Below are 17,558 nucleotides of genomic sequence, written 5' to 3'. Positions count from 1 at the left end.
TTTCACAAGTGTGAAGTGGAAGTGTTTAAGTATTTCAAGTGTTACTGAGGATCCACAATCATGTTACCAGGTTACCCTGACTGAACATTTCCCTAGTAAAATAGAAGTGAGTCTTGCCTAGGAGGCTGCCAAAATATTATAATATTTATCAGGCATAAGGAAACTGAAAAATCTATCATGATACCTAAAAGAAGAGCAAATGTATGGGAATAAATATAAAATATTGAGAGAAATGTGCTTCATTTTTTGCATGCTGATTCATCATTGCTACTAAAATAATAAGTAAAAAGACACTTGAAAATGATTTTTACCCTACAGTTTTTAAACAAAGCATGTAACAATTAAAAATGGAAAAAAAATGTTTTTGAGAATGGCAATGTCCAGTATGTGGAGAAGTTTTAAATTGTTACAATAACTAACCTAGTCATTTCACATGAGTGTTTATTATTAAATATTATGAATAAATATAGAATGTGAAGTAATATTAACAATAAATGACAATTGTTGCTAACATTTATTGAAATGCCAAATATTTCAATAATTTAACATTTTGTGAATGTGAAGAAACACACTTTAATTTCTAAAAGAAAGATAGCATAAAAATTGAAAATAGAGAAAAAATAAATGTACAGCATCAAATATCCCTGATTAAAACCATAGATGAATCAAGAAATATGTTGGGGACAAGGTTGTAACTATTATTAATGTACTATGACTTCATGAAAAAGATTCTACTGCCATGGGTTTGTTTTTAAATATCTTAGTTTTCAGAAGCTTTTTTGTTTGGGAAAAAGAGACCAATCACTCGGTCACAAATCTTCTTGGTCTTGACACCATATACCAGGGGATTGATGTGGGCGGCACCAGAAGGTACAAACTTGCAAAAATGATATGGACGCTTGGAGGCACCTTCTTGCCAATGCGGTGAGTTAGAAAGCTAAAGAGTGCAGGTGTGTAGGAGACAAGGATAGTGCACACATGGGCAGCACAGGTGCCCAGCGCTTTTGAGCGGGCATGCTGAGAGGAGAGCCGGAAGACCGCCTGAAGGATTTTGAGATAGGATGTGGCTAGGAGCCCAAGGTCCAATATGATCACTGAAAGGGCCACAGAGATTCCATATGTTCTGTTAACATGGGTGTTTGCACTAGCCAATTTCACCACAGCCATGTGCTCACAATAGGCATGATTGATGACATATTTGGTATAATATGGTAGTCTTCTAATGAGAAAGGGACCTGGCAAAACCAGGAAGATAGCTCGGCCCACAGTAGCTAGACCCATTTTAATGACCATTGTTGTTGTCAGGAGGGTTGTATAATGTAGTGGGATGCAAATAGCTACATAGCGATCAAAGGCCATGGCAACTAAGAGGGCTGACTCAATTATGCAAAATGTGTGAATGAAATACAACTGTGCTAGGCAGATATCAAAGTCAATCCAATGTGCATCCAACCAAAAGATGCCAAGCATCTTGGGTGCTGTGGAAGAGGCAAGGGCCAAATCATTCATTGCCAGCATGCAAAGGAAGAAATACATAGGCTGGTGAAGGCTTGGCTCTAGTTTGATGGGAATGATAATTATACTGTTCCCCAGCAGGGTCAGGGAAAACAGGAGGCAGACAGGAATGCCGATCCAACAGTGAAAATCTTGCAACCCAGGAATACCAAACAAGAAGAAAGATGAAATGTAGTGAAGAGTAGCATTGTCTGCCATCTTAAAACTGGACAGTTCCCATGCTCAGATAAAAATAGGCAAGTGAATCTCCCTATGAGCCAAAAGCAGGATGACAGATTAATACTTCCATGGTCCCGTATATGGAAATTTTAGACACTTTATAATGGTCTTTCTGAGGAGCTGGCTTTTCTCAAAAACTTCTGTTATCCTGCTGCTGCTGCTGCTGCTAAGTCGCCTCAGTTGTGTCCGACTCTGTGCAAGCCCATAGACGGCAGCCCGCCAGGCTCCGCCATCCCTGGGATTCTCTAGGCAAAAAACACTGGAGTGGTTTGCCATTTCCTTCTCCAATGCATGAAAGTGGAAAGTGAAAATTGAAAGTGAAGTCGCTCAGTAAGTGTCCGACTCTTCGTGACCCCATGGACTGCAGCCTACCAGGCTTCTCTGTCCATGGGATTTTCCAGGCAAGAGTACTGGAGTGAGTTGCCATTGCTTTCTCCTGTGGATACGTAAATCACTTTACCATATTAAATTCCAATATTTGATCTGCAATTAAGAAGACTGAATTGTTATTTAAAATTTTTCTCCTGACTTACAATTTTATTGTATTCCATTCTTTCATTTTTATTATCTAATAAGTAAGCAAGTCATGATAAAATTTCTGCTTCTGTGTGCCTAGGTTGTGTGACATAGACAATCCAAAGAACTGTTTTCTGGGTTGTGTGAAAGAACACAAAGCACTATTTTTAGGGAATTTTTGATCAAGTGTGAAAATGCATATAGAAATATACAGAGATACATTCATGCACACAAAAATTAACAGGTTATACAAAAGGTAGTTGATCTTCCCAGATGGCTTAGTGGTAAAGAATTTGCCTGCCAGTGTAGGAGACATAGGAGACATGTGTTCGATCCCTGGGTTGCCAAGATCCTCTGGAGAAGGAAATGGCAATGCACTCCAGTATTCTTGCTGGGAAAATCCCAAAGACAGAGGAGTCTGGAGGGCTATAGTCCACAGGGTCACACAGAGTCAGACATGACTGAGCACATACACAGAAGGCAATTGTAGTTTTAATAATATACTAGCTCACAGACAAACTAAAAATCAGGAAATAAGAAAAAGAAATACAAACAATTTAAGTGGAACCAAAATTCTTCTGAACACTAAAAATAAACTCCTACCCTCACTCTTGGTTAATGCATTTTTATTTCAGAAAAAGTACATCAGAAGCATATCCTAAAAGTGTGGAATGCCTGCTGAAAACAGTAGGACAATGAAAATAGGCCATTAGAATTTTAAATGCATATTCTCTAAATACAAGTTTTTGCCATGGTTATACTTACACAACTTGGTCTTTCTATGTAACTAAAAAATAAGTACTTATGTAACTACATGTGGTAATCCACACAATTTTTTTCAGCCTATACTATGTTTTCAGTCATAATGATGAACTGGCTTTTCTGAACCATAAAGACTAGTTAATTTTGTTCAACATCCCATACAAGTTATGATATGTAATTAGAAGGTTTACATGTAAAGTTGTTTAGCATTTTAAGAGATGAAAATAACAGTTGCAAATGATACTTCCCACATCCTTCAATTTTTTTTTTAAATTTTACTTCTTTATCCTTTCAGATAATTAAAACACTGCTGTAAATGAACACAGAATAATATAAGCTTGGCTGGTGTTCTGCCCAGCCCTGTCTCATACTCTTGCCTCTGGCTTTGCTATCCATCCTATCTTAATGGCAGTGAAAAAGGAAGCAGCTACAATTCAGTTTTCAAGGTCTCCTTGTCACAAGAATCTTCCTATGATTCTTGCTCTGATCTTGTCTTTTTGTTGTGATAAATGCGTTCTAACCTTCCTAGGACAGTTTCCTTCCAGTATCATAATTCTGGGATGTGCTTCTCAGTCTTCATAAGACACACTCTAAAAAATTCAAATTGCTAATATATCTAGAATCTTGCTCCTGCATGACACTAGTATGAAAGCTCATTAAATATTAATAAATATTCTTATTGAAAATACTCTTCTGTTTGATTTTCAAATACTACATGTGTAGATAAAAATGTTCTGAATATAATATGTGCGTTCTGTTATTAAAATATATCTATCTGGACCTATACCCAGTATTTGGGGTATTCCCTTATAAGAATATAAGAATTCAAATTTAAATTAGTCATTAAAAGTATTTAGAAGACTTTAGATATTAAACCTTACCTAAAGTATAGTAACCCAGACTTAGTGGATTATTACAACAGAAATGAGTCTTATAAACTCAGACAGAGGTAAGGACTTGAGGTGAGAAACTAGGAGTACTGAGTATATAAATAATGAGATTTAAATTTAATAAGAAGAGTAACTGATACCTTTCTAGGTTTTTTTCATGTTTCAGAATTTTTTGTGCTTTTGAAAGACCCAAAAACTCAAATGACTATTTGGCAGAGGAATAAGTGTACCACAAGCTAGACAATACACATAGAAATACAAACATGATTTCTCTCCAGGAAAATTTCTTAGGATTAAAAACATAAACTTAATTGCTTGTGATATTAGCAAATACATCTTTAGTTGTCAATGAATGAAGATAATACAAAGAGAAAGATGTTAAGTAGCTTTGACTTAAAGGGACCAGGATACCTTCAGGGAATTGAAGAGAATGACTCCAAGAGCATGATCTTCTGGAGAGTCTGTTCAATTTTATTTTAGGCCTGTTTTGAATGAAATTGATTAGGTTGTTCATTACTTTATATTCAGCAGACAGATTTACAACTTCCTGTTGCTCTGTCATTGTACTGTTTCTGAAATGTATAGATAACAATATTTCTTCTGCCTCCAGACTTTGGCACTGCATTTGGGTCAGTTAGCAGAGAATCCCTTACTTGGAATTTTGCCCCTTCAGAAAACATGGTGCTAGAAGAATAAATGCTGCTTTGTAGACTACCTATTAGAGATTAAATCTAGCTTTTTATACAATGTCTTATATAATCATTCTTCAAGATATCCCAAACAATATTCACATTTTCCCAGAAAGCTCCACTATCCATCTAAGTGTATCTCATATGCTGGCAAAAGCATGCAGTCATTTAGATAAAAATGTCTGAGTTATCTTTGCTCCATGACCTTGCAACTTTAATACTAAAATCAAGCAACTGTTAAATCTTGCTGACTTGAATTATTTACTATCCATCAAATATAGCATATCTCATCCATCTCCATCTCCTTCAGCTATGATATTCAATGCTGCCCACATATTTTATGGCAGTTTATATTTTTGTTTATAAAGTCCATCTTGCATTATCAGCTATCCTTTGAAAGTCAAATATGGTTTAGCTTGCTTAAAATCTTACCATTAAATGCATCCTCTTACTAAACAAAAATTTAATAAAAAAATTCTATGTTAAAAAATGTAATCTATGCTGTGTCCTTTTCCAGTCTCTTTCCAGCCTTCCATCTTGCCATGCCTTCCTTCAGTGTATTCAGGACTTCTAGCAGCTCTGGGATCATACTACCTGCTTTTACTTTTCTATACTTTTAGACCTTTTTTAGCTTTGGACTTGATTCTACTTTCCCTTATCTACTTGATAAACTTCTACTTATCTTTTTAATCCCTGATGAACATTATCTAAATCTCTTTGCTCTCCATTTTGAACAATTAATGACCCCTCCTTTGCAATAAGCTTATATCTTTTATACACATTGATGCGGACAGATATTACATCCTTTGGAAACTATTCATTTACTTGTTTTAAATACCCTACTATCATATAAAACATGAAATGAAAGAAACATATCTTAAAGACTTAATGTCTCCAGTATTCTGCTGCTGCTAAGTCGCTTCAGTCGTGTCCAACTCTGTGCGACCCCATAGATGGCAGCTCACCAGGCTCCCCCGTCTCTGGGATTCTCCAGGCAAGAACACTGGAGTGGGTTGCCATTTCCTTCTCCAATGCATGAAAGTGAAAATTGAAAGTGAAGTCGCTCAGTCATGTCCGACTCTTTGTGACCCCATGGACTGCAGCCTACCAGGCTCCTCCGTCCTTGGGATTTTCCAAGCAAGAGTACTGGAGTGGGGTGCCATCGCCTTCTCCAGTATTCTACTCACTTTCTATTGTGGAAGCAACTAAACTGTCAATGATTTTATGTTAACTGAGGCATCTTTTATGCCTGATAATATCACATTGTACTGTGCTGAGTCACTCAGTTGTGTCTGACTCTTTGTGACCCATGGACTATAGCCCACCAGGCTCCTCTGTCCATGGCTATTCTCTAGGCAATAAAACTGCAGTGGGTTGCCATGCCCTCCTCCAGATGGTCTTCCTGACCCAGGGATGGAACCTGGATCTTCCACATTACAGGCGGATTCTTTGTCATCTGAGCCACCAGCACCTAATGCTCTATGTCAGTAAGTGAGGGGAGTGCTGGTTCTAGGCTTCCTAAATATCTCTTTATCATCAAATTCAGGCATTCTCCAGTCTAATCAAACATATTAGATTCTCTTAATTTTTATCAACATGGTGCTTCTTTCTATAAAGCAGCAGTTTGGAGTCATAAGTTTACCTCCAAATGACCCCAGTGTGCTATATCCTAACTGCGTATGGAAGAAATTCTTTTGAGACATTGAAAATAGCACTCCATGACTACATTTTTGAGTGACAGGCATAAATTCAAATCTATTTTTCTTCTTCATAAGCAAATGTGCTAATGTATACATTACCTTGAGTTTTGTTTTCTTTCTAGATGCCATTGTTATTCCAAAGTTTGCTACCATTAAAGAAATGTCAAGTACATTAAAATAATAAAGAACAAAAATTTATGTATGCCAAATCTATATTTTTAGCCCCTTAAGTTTCTAGGGCTTGAGAGAAAACAATTATACTTTGAAAAATAATTAATACCATTTTTTCCAATAAAAAATCTAGAGAAATGAAAGATTATTTATCTCATGTCTATAGTTTCAGTTTCATCTCACAAAATTCCAGCCCATTCACTCATCTTATAGAGAAAAAGAAAGAAGAGAAAGAGGTGATAAGAAAAATAAAATGGAAACTTTCTTAAATATGCCCTTCTCTTAAATTGGGATAAAACGGAGAGTGGTCAAGAGCCTCATCCCTTGCACTATTTTTCATCTCACTTCACGTTCAAACAACCCACGAAGAACACTCTTCATCATCTTCTTTGATGTTTAAAAATAACTAGAACTCAAATCTATTCACTGAAGTACTGATAGGCCTGAATAATCAAACCTGCCTTATTGTTACATTAATAGATAACTTTGGACTGTATATGGATGAATCCTACTGTTCATTCGTTATTCCCACTTTCCTTCCTCCAACAAGTTACACTGCAGTTTATATCATCACACATGTATCTATTATCATCTATAACGATGCTCCTCTGAAAACCTTAATTCCAAAATATTGCATCATAGGAACCACCACTTAATCTTCTTCCAAATTTTAACACTGAGCTCAAATTCTTTTTCTCTAGACAAACAGACTTTGTGAAAAATAACTGCAAAATATTGCTCATCAGAATACTCAAATGTTTACTTCCTTTCTGTTTTTTCTTGTCTATTTTGCAAAACACCAACTTTGCATCTAAATCTTTTGATTCTGTATCTGCTCTATTGAATACTACTGAGGAAAAGCATATAGCTATAGGGAACTGTATCCTTTAAATTATATCTCAGTTTTCCTACCTCTAAAACGTGGGTAATAGAAATATACTTTACTTTTGTTTTATTGTTTTGAGTATTATGTATATATAATATATATGAGAATATAGTTAGCATCTAACAAGTGGTGGCTATTTTTGTGAGAGATTATATTTGAACAATAGCATTCACTAGGTAGAAATTCTGGCTGTTCTACTTAAAAGATGTTTTGTCTCCATCTCAAAAAATTACTTAATCTCTCCTCTTGGTTTCCTTATAAGGATGATGGAAATAAAAAATACTCAAATGGTTTCTATAACAAATGAGAAGATTCATGGAAATAAGAGCATACTAAAATAAATGAGTTTGCCTTAAAAAGTGGCTGAAACATAGTGAATACTCCCAAAACGTTAACAATTAGCAAATCCAATAAGCCTAAACTTACCACCTTGTCTTTCAGTTCCATTCAGTCACTCAGTTGTGTCCAACTCTTTGTGACCCCATGGACTGAAACAAAACAGACCTCCCTGTCCATCACCAACTCCCAAAGTTTACTCAAACTCATGTCCATTGAGTCGGTGATGCCATCCAGCTATCTCATCCTCTGGCGTCCCCTTCTCTCCCCACCTTCAATCTTTCCCAGCATCATGGTGTTTTCCAATAAGTCAGTTCTTCACATCAGGTGGCCAAAGTATTGGAGTTTCAGCTACACCATCAGTCCTTCTAATGAATATACAGGACTGATTTCCTTTAGGAAGGACTGGTTAGATCTCCTTGTAGTCCAAGAGACTCTCAAGAGCCTTCTCAACACTGCAGTTCAAAAGCATCAATTCTTCAGCACTTAGCTTTCTTTATGGTCCAACTCTCACATCCTAACATGACTACTGGAAAAACCATAGCTTTGACTAGACAGACCTTTGTTGACAAAGTAATGTCTCTGCTTTTTAATATGCTATCTAGGTTGGCCATAATTTTTCTTTCAAAGAACAAGCATCTTTTAGTTTCATGACTGCAATCACCATCTGCAGTGATTTTGGAGCCCCACAGAATAAAGTCTGTCACTGTTTCCACTGTTTCCCCATCTCTTTGCAATCAAGTGATGCTACTGATACCATGAACTTATTTTTCTGAATGTTGAGCTTTAAGCCAACTTTTTCACTCTCCTCTTTCACTTTCATCAAGAAGCTCTTTAGTTCTTCTTCACTTTCTGCCATAAGGGTAGAATCATCTGCATATCTGAGGTTATTGATATTTCTCCAAGCAATCTTGATTCCAGTTTGTGCTTCATCCAGTCCAGCATTTCTCATGACGTACCCTGCATATGAATTAAAATAAGCAGGGTGACAATATACAGCCTTGACATACTCCTTTCCCACTTTGGAACCCGTCTTTTGTCCCACATCCAGTTCCAACTGTTGCTTCTTGACCTGCATACAGATTTCTCAGGAGGCAGGTCAGGTGGTCTGGTATTCCCATCTCTTTAAGAATTTTCCAGTTTATTGTGATCCACACAGTCAAAGGCTTTGGTGTAGTCAATAAAGCAGAAGTAGATGTTTTTGGAATTCTCTTGCTTTTTTTGATGATCCAGTGGATGTTGGCAATTTGATCTCTTATTCCTCTGTCTTTCCTAAATCCAGCTTGAACATCTTGGAGTTCATGGTTCATGTACTGCTGAAGCCTGGCTTGGAGAATTTTGAGCATTACTTTGCTAGCGTGTGAGATGAGTGCAATTGTGTGGTAGTTTGAGCATTCTTTCTCATTGCCTTTCTTTGGGATTGGAATGAAAACTGACCTTTTCCAGTCCTGTGACCACTGCTGAGTCTTCCAAATTTGCTGGCATATTGAGTGCAGCATTTTCACAGCATCCTCTTTTAGGAAATAGCTCAACTGGAGTTCCATCACCTCCACTAGCTTCGTTTGTAATGAACCTTGTCTTTATACAAAATTAAATATTGTGGCTTTGAAATTGTTACAAATTATGTTACTTGAAAATTCCTATTCTATGGAAAACATTTTTAAATATATACTTATCTTACCATCCCATCTAAAGACAGAAAAGAAATAATCCCTTTCCATCTCCATGTTTGCTCTAAACCAATGATCTACATTTATACTGTTCACTATATCAATAACTTTGATTCTCCTAAAAGTACACTTCCCTTTACCCACAGTACACTTTCTCTTAATGAATTGCACTGGCTTAAACTTACTAATGCTTTTATGCTTTACATTTATCTCAGCCCATAGCTCACATATTTCTTGAAGTAAAATTGAATATTATTTATTTCTGACATTAATTTATCTCTACTATGGATAAGCAAAGCTATTCTGCAAAATAGGTACATGTTTGCCTAAAGACTGAGAATTTAAGTGTAATTAAATCAAATGCCCCTGTTCATTCTCATGTTCATCTCCAGCATGAGACTATGAGTCCTATTAAAAAGAATGTCCTGAAACCCAATAAGCTCCCAATAAATTCCGAGTGAAAACTGGACGTTTTAGTGTAACTTAAGTCTAAATATCTCATAGATTTTTGTCCTGTAACTCAAGCATTAGACTCTCCAGAGATGGCCAGTGTCTGCAGAATCATTTTCTACTTTTCATTTTTTTCAACCTATTTCCTAGGGTATATTCTTTCAACAATATGACTACCATGAGCTGCATATACAGAAACAACTCTGTTAAAGGAACCCATACGGATGGCTAACAAACACATGAAAGATGCTCAACATCATTATTAGAGAACTACCTTAGCAGATGAATGGATAAGAAAAGCTGTGGTACATATACACAATGGAGTATTACTCAGCCGTTAAAAGAATTCATTTGAATCAGTTCTGATGAGATGGATGAAACTGGAGCCGATTATACAGAGTGAAGTAAGCAGTGCAGGAGATGGGTGTTCAATCCCTGAGTCAGGAAGATCCCTTGGAGAAGGAAATGACACTGCATCCAGCATTCTTGACTGGAAAATCCCAGGGACAGAGGAGCCTGGAGGGCTACAGTCCATGGGGTCACAAAAAATTCAGACAAGACTTAGCGACTAAAAATAACTGCAACAATTGCATCAGAACTATTTTAACTTAAAAAACATTTCATTTTTATTTTCTAGTATCAAATCACATTACTGGAAGACACATGTCAGTTATAAACACGAATATGTCCAGTTTGCCATCTAGACAATTTCTTTATGGCTTGACTTTCACATACTTTATTTGAAATAATACCTCATATAATAAGACAACTTGTGGCTTTCTTCAAGTCCTCAACTGATCGTTTTCTATTGTAGTGTCCAATTGTTTGGGAATGGTTGGGAATGGTTAGAATATATAACCGTGGTGGATTTGGACAATGAGTCCTCTGTGGAAAGTTGGTAGCTAAGGTTTCCTAGTGATGAAATATTGTTCCGCTCATGATTCTCTTCTGGATTTGGAAGGTCCAGAAGTCCCTTGATTATACACATCGGAGACATAGAGATGAAGGAAAAATACCCTGGGCCAGGGCTATGCACAGATATATTAACACAAGGGAGGACATGTAACACTGTGATTCCCCAGAGCTTGTGTGTGGACAGAGCTATCCATTTCTATTTGGAAAAGACAGTCTCTGGAGACAGACCTATAGTGCCCGGTGTTACTGTCCTGCTGAGCAAATGTTTAGCCCATAGAAAAGGCTGTAAGAAGACTAACAATTGCAAGTTAATTTTGTGCAAACATAGAAACTGGAAATTAATATAGGACACAGGAAATACCAAGACCAGCAAGATTTGAAAACTCAGACTCTTTGAGGATCTCCATTTTATGATACCTTTGCACTTGTGCCATTTGGCCTGCTAGTTCTTCTCCCCATATACACATATGCTCTTAGGTACAGGCTCAGGTGTATTCTGCCATCTATTTTCCTACCAGCAGTTCAGAAGTTATGTTTCTTGTACTTTTATATTTAAAGCTTCTGATATTTTCCTGTCCTCTGTGGTAATGAATTGATACTCTAATGGTTCATATATTTCAGATAATCCATTTCTCTTAATACTAATGTACCTGAACATGGAAGTGTTAGTTGTTCAGTCGTGTCTGACTGTTTGTGACCCCATGGACTGTAGCCCATGAGCCTCCTTCATTCATGGAATTCTCCAGGCAAGAATACTGGAGTGGGTAGCCATTCCCTTCTCCAGGAGATCTTCCCAACCCAGAGATTAAACATGGATCTCCCGCACTGCACGGAGATTCTTTATTATCTGAGCCACCTGAGAATCCTCACCCTTACATCATGTGTGACTTTTTTTTCTCATTTAAAATAGTTGATTTGACTTGGTGATTATTTTCATTATTGATTTTGAGTTTTTCCTATTGATTTGCAGGTACTTCTCAGATATTCTAACCTAAAACTTGTTAATCTTAAACTCTGTCAATAATTTCTAACTGGACTTTCATCTATTAACTTGGTCTATGATGCCATTAGTTGACAAAAAAACTTCCATTTGGATGTAAAGTCAATCAAATTTTGCCTGTGTTTTAAAACTCTGAATTTTTTATTCTGCTGTAACATTTCCCCACCTATCCCTTGAGACTTAAAACCCTCAGTTCTATGGGTGGCCATTTCCTTCTCCAATGCAAGAGAGTGAAAAGTGAAAGTGAAGTCACTCAGTCATGTCCGACTCTCAGCGACCCCATGGACTGCAGCCTACCAGGCTCCTCTGCCCATGGGATTCTCCAGGCAAGAGTACTGGAGTGGGGTGCCATTGCCTTCTCTGTTTCTAGAATCACTTCCAGCTTAATATAGATTACAGGCACCTGTTCCTTTCTCCCTTTTATTCTGAGTGATGTCTCACTCCTGGCTTTTTCTAGCCTGGCCCATTTTTAACTCTAGTTGAATTGTCTTCCTAAGAATACCATAGCTCCCACTTTCCTTCTCTTTCTGTTCTTTCTCTCTTCTATTTGTGAGCCAGGACCTTCAACTTCAAAGGACCTTAAAAGTTCCTGATATCATTCTATTTCATATTCTTGAGGGAATTTAGTTTTACATTTGTATTCATCTGTCTGGATGTAGTTCTTCCTCCTAGGAATAATGTGAACATTCCATGAAATGAAAATTATGGATCTCTGGGCCTTATTAATAACTTGATCCTAAAATGAATGCAATAGCTTAATTTTTTCCCCATGGCACTAACATTATTTTGAATAAGTGATGTGAAGGTGTTACAGACTGACAGGCCCTTTCATGTTTTGTGACTATTATCTCTTTGATAGAAAGAAACTGGTTTTGATTATCATAAAACTTGAGTCTGATTTCATATAAATCACCATGCAGTTCTACCCATTATAAATTGTGAGCCATAGAGAGCTAGTATTCTTCTTGACAGAAATTTAGATGCAACCAGCTTAATGCATTTAGCTCACATAGATATATTTTAGCAAATGAAAATAGGAATTAAAGTTAGCATCAAAAGACATGCTCATTAGTCAGATCTGAGTACTCTGTGGTATTTTCCATGACAGAAAAATTTTGTCTTGATTTTCAAAGCTATTCTTTTTGACCAGTGTTCATAATTTTGCAAATCTTAGAACTTAAAAAGAAAATCATGGCCATTTCTCCACAAATTATCTTTTGCACCTCAAGAAAATTTTAGTTTCTTGAAAGATCCTGTTGAGAATGGTTAATTTTAAAAGCACTCCAGCCAAGATTTAGTGGTATTTGTAAATATTTCTTTATTACATAAGCCAGATTCTGATATTTTGTTCTTACATTTTGTCACCAGGAAACTATAGACTAAATTTAAAACAAAAAAAGGTGAATTTTAGAGTCTGATTTAAATATTTTGTAAAAATTAAGGAAAATAATGCTAAATGTCATTTCATGGCACAACTTTTAAAACAAATAATACATCTTGATAATTTTATTATTATAAAATTAATAAATATTAGCTAAAAATACCTAAAGGTATAGAATTTATAGAAGGATATATATTTTAGCAGTTCCTCAATCTAACCTAAATAAGAGATTTCACTGTTAACATGTGCGATTTAATATCTGAATATCATTGGTGTGTGTACCTCCAAAACTATTTTGCTAGCTTTCAGCCATATCAAAAGTATTTGACAAACAACTAATTTCAAAAATATACAAGCAAACTCCTGCAGCTCAATTCCAGAAAAATAAACAACCCAATCAAAAAGTGGGCCGAAGAACTAAACAGACATTTTTCCAAAGAAGACATACAGATGGCTAATAAACACATGAAAAGATGCTCAACATCACTTATTATCAGAGAAATGGAAATCAAAACCACAATGAGGTACCATTTCATGCCAGTCAGAATGGTTGCTATCCAAAAGTCTACAAGCAATAAATGCTGGGGAGGGTGTGGAGAAAAGGGAACCCTCCTACACTGTTGGTGGGAATGCAAACTAGTACAGCCACTATGGAGAATAGTGTGAAGATTCATTAAAAAACTGGAAATAGAGCTGCCTTATGACCCAGCAATCCCACTGCTGGGCATAAACACCAAGGAAACGAGAACTGAAAGAGAAACGTGTACCCCAGTGTTCATCACAGCACTGTTTATAATAGCCAGGACATGGAAATAACCTAGATGTCCATCAGCAGATGAATGGATAAGAAAGCTGTGGTTCATATACACAATGGAGTATTACTCAGCCGTTAAAAAGAATTCTTTTGAGTTAGTTCTAATGAGGTGGATGAAACTGAAGCCTATTATACAGAGTGAAGTAAGCCAGAAAGAAAAACACTAATTCAGTATAGTAACGCATATATATGGAATTTAGAAAGATGGTAACTATAACCCTGTATGCGAGAGAGCAAAAGAGACACAGATGTATAGAACAGTCTTTTGGACGCGGTGGGACAGGGAGAGGGTGGGATGATTTGGGAGAATGGCATTGAAACATGTATAATATCATATAAGGAATGAATTGCCAGTCCAGGTCCGATGCAGGATACAAGATGCTTGGGACTGGTGCACTGGGATGACCCAGAGGGATGGTATGGGGAGAGAGGCGGGAGAGGGGTTCAGGATAGGGAACACGTGTACACCCGTAGCAGACTCATGTTGATGTATGACAAAACCAATACAATATTGCAAAGTAATTAGCCTCCAATTAAAATAAATTTAAATTAAAATATATATATGTGCAAATCTTTGGTCTTATAACCTTAGCAACTCTGGATCCTGAGAGTCAATTTTAATGTTTCATTTATTTACCAAATATGAAATTTTAGTGAGTCCCTTGGACTGCAAGGTGATCCAACCAGTCCATTCTAAAGGAGATCAGTCCTGGGGGTTCATTGAAAGGACTGATGCTAAAGCTGAAACTCTAATACATTGGCCACATCATGCAAAGAGTTGACTCATTGGAAAAGACCCTGATGCTGGGAGGGATTGGGGGCAGGAGGAGAAGGGGACGACAGAGGATGAGATGGCTGGATGGCATCACCGAGTCAATGGACATGAGTTTGAGTGAACTCCGGGAGTTGGTGTTGGACAGGGAGGCCTGGTGTGCTGTGATTCATGGGGTCGCAAAGAGTTGGACACGACAGAGCAACTGAATTGAACTGAACTGATGAAATTTTATCTGCTCTATTGTTTCAAATTTGGAGGTTTTAAAATTTTAAATGTGATTGAACATCTTTCATTTTTTATTGGCCATTTTCCTTTCTAAGTAGTGACAAAGTAAGCTCTATGTGTTCTTTCTGTTTGCTTATTTTATCCTTTGTGATACTGATTTATAAGAATGTTTTGCCTAAGCAAATTAATTCTTGTCATGGGTTGAATTATGCTTATTTTTAGAGTTTGAGATTTCCTATTATTTTTATATATCTATGTGCCTGTGTGTGACTTCCCTGGTGGCTCAGTGATAGAGAACCCCCCTGCAATGCAGGAAATGTGGGTCTATTCCTGGGTCTGAAAGATCCTTTGGGAAAGGAAATGTCAATCCACTTCATTATTCTTGCCTGGAAAATCTCTTGAACAGAGGAGCCTGGCAGGCTACCCTCCATGGGATTTCAAAAGAGTGGAACATGACTTAGCCATTAAATACACCACAAACACACACACAAACACATGCTTGTGTGTAGTCAGTGTAATTGATCCTCATTTTATGAACGCTAATTTCCTGTCCTTACTGGGGAGGCAACTCATTCCAGTATTTTTGCCTGGGAAATCCCATGGACAGAGGAGCCTGGCAGGCTTACAGTCAATGGGGTTGCAAGGAGTAGGACAGGACTTAGTTACAATGATGAAGAACAACTAGCTTATGATGAACCAGTTTGCAGGGCAGGAAGAGAAATGCAGACATAGAGAATGGAATTTTGGATACAGAATGGAAAGGAGAGGGTTGGGCAAACTGAGAGAATAGTATTGACATGTATACACTGCCATGTATAAAACAAAGAGTAGGAAGCTGCGTATAGCATAGGGAGCTCAGCTCCGTGCTCTGTGATGACCTAGAGGAATGCGGTGGGGTCAGTGGGTGGGAGGCTCAACAAAGAGAAGATATATGTATACATATGGCTGATTCATGTTGTTGTGCAGCAGAAACTAACACAACATTGTAAAGCAATTATATTCCAATTTAAAAAAATGTGAAAAAAAGAAAAAAAAATTCCGTTAAGGCTTTACATAACAGTGTAAGATTGCACAACGTGAACATACTAAGCACCATTGAACTGTGCACTTAAAAAAATATTTTAAATGAAAAGCTAAAATAAAAAAGAAAGTAGGAAAAATCCTTACAGAGAAAATGTTTCTCTTTAAGTTTACAGTTTTATTTTTGGATATGATATTGATCTACCTATAAATTATTTGGGAATATTGTGATATTGGCTTTTAGGTTAAGCAAATTTGGTGTAGGCTTAGCTTTAAATTTTCCAAATGGCCATTAAATAATCCACATATTCTTTTACTTAATGTTCTTTTATATTCAGAAGTTCATATATCCCATTGTATCAAATATTGTTGCTTTGTAATACGCTTTATTAATTTTAAAAACTACTCTAATTTTTTTTTCTATTTCTTGTTTAACTTGCCTCAGAGGCTATATAAAAGAATGTAAGTTAAAAGTGTTGTAACTTACTTAGTCACAGTGAAACTGTAGACTTGTTTTAGGAGGACAAAAATAGTTAAATAGAGTAGGGAATGTGGTTCTTTCTCTTCAAGTTGATGCTCTTACATTTATCAGAGTATTAATGATTTCTAAATGTGTTTATGCATTTTAATACCTAGAAGTGCTACATTTGTTAATAGGATTTATCTTTCTACTTTACTTTCTAGTGGCATTTTTTTAGTGTAAATGATTTATTTTCAGAATGTGCTACTTGCTAAAAGTTTATAATTGTAACAAGTTGTTAGGAAAAAATTACTGAATTTTGCAATTTTGGTATATTTGAACATGGCTTTCTTCCACCACAGTTTAACATTATAATTAATTTCTCAATTCATTTCATTGACTAATAAATAAAGAAATAACATGAAATTATTATGCTATAGTGGAAATTTCTTATTTTTTCCATTCTTTGAAGGGAATTATGACAACAATCTATGAAAAATCTTTTTTCATTTGCAAGCAGTCGTTGTTTTAAACTTCACCTGTTTCACTGTAAATTAGATGGAATAAAAATTTCTTCCCTATTTATTTGAATTGTTGATTCAATTCAGTTCACTAAGTAAAGAGAAATAAATTATCAAATGTATATTTTAAGACAGCTTCATTTACAATATAGTTTCATTACATTATGGAAATAACTTTCACATTTTCAACCTTTGATTTTCCTTATTTTCAAATTGTTTTGCACTCATTTTTAAGATTAATTTTCTTCTTTATAGTTTATTATTTTAAAAATTGCTTTAATTGGAGGCTAATTACTTTACAATACTGTGGTGGTTTTTGCCATACATTGCCATGAATCAGGCGCGGGTGTTCATGTGTCCCTGATCACAAACCCCCTCTTCCTACCTCCCTCCCCATCCATCCCTCTTCTTATAGGTCCTATTTCCATAAGTTTTATTTTCATTTTAATTTTTTAAGTTATGAAAGTATGATAACACATTTACAGGAGATGTGGAAAATAAAAAACAAGGTTATATGCAGTTCTACTACATATTAAAATTATTTTTTAAGTAAATAAGATTTTTAGTTGGAGTTTCAATATCAAGCTCTTAAAAATTAATAGAATGAATATACAGGGAAGTAGAAGGATATGCTGCTGCTGCT

The 17,558-nt window shown here is 36.1% G+C and overlaps 1 protein-coding gene across 1 annotated transcript; it reads right to left on the bottom strand.

Annotated features, from left to right (window-relative positions):
- Positions 1-801: 801 nt before the first annotated feature.
- On the bottom strand, positions 802-1,713 carry LOC101106712 (olfactory receptor 52P1-like). The gene has a single exon (XM_012095924.4). The coding sequence runs from the start codon at positions 1,711-1,713 to the stop codon at positions 802-804; it is 912 nt and encodes a 303-aa protein (XP_011951314.4).
- Between the last annotated feature and the right edge of the window lie 15,845 nt (positions 1,714-17,558).

The sequence above is a fragment of the Ovis aries genome, chromosome 15 (assembly GCF_016772045.2).
Source record: "Ovis aries strain OAR_USU_Benz2616 breed Rambouillet chromosome 15, ARS-UI_Ramb_v3.0, whole genome shotgun sequence".
NCBI lineage: Eukaryota > Metazoa > Chordata > Mammalia > Artiodactyla > Bovidae > Ovis > Ovis aries.
Note: the sequence above shows the minus strand (reverse complement) of the source record. Positions and strands in the feature narration are given on the sequence as shown.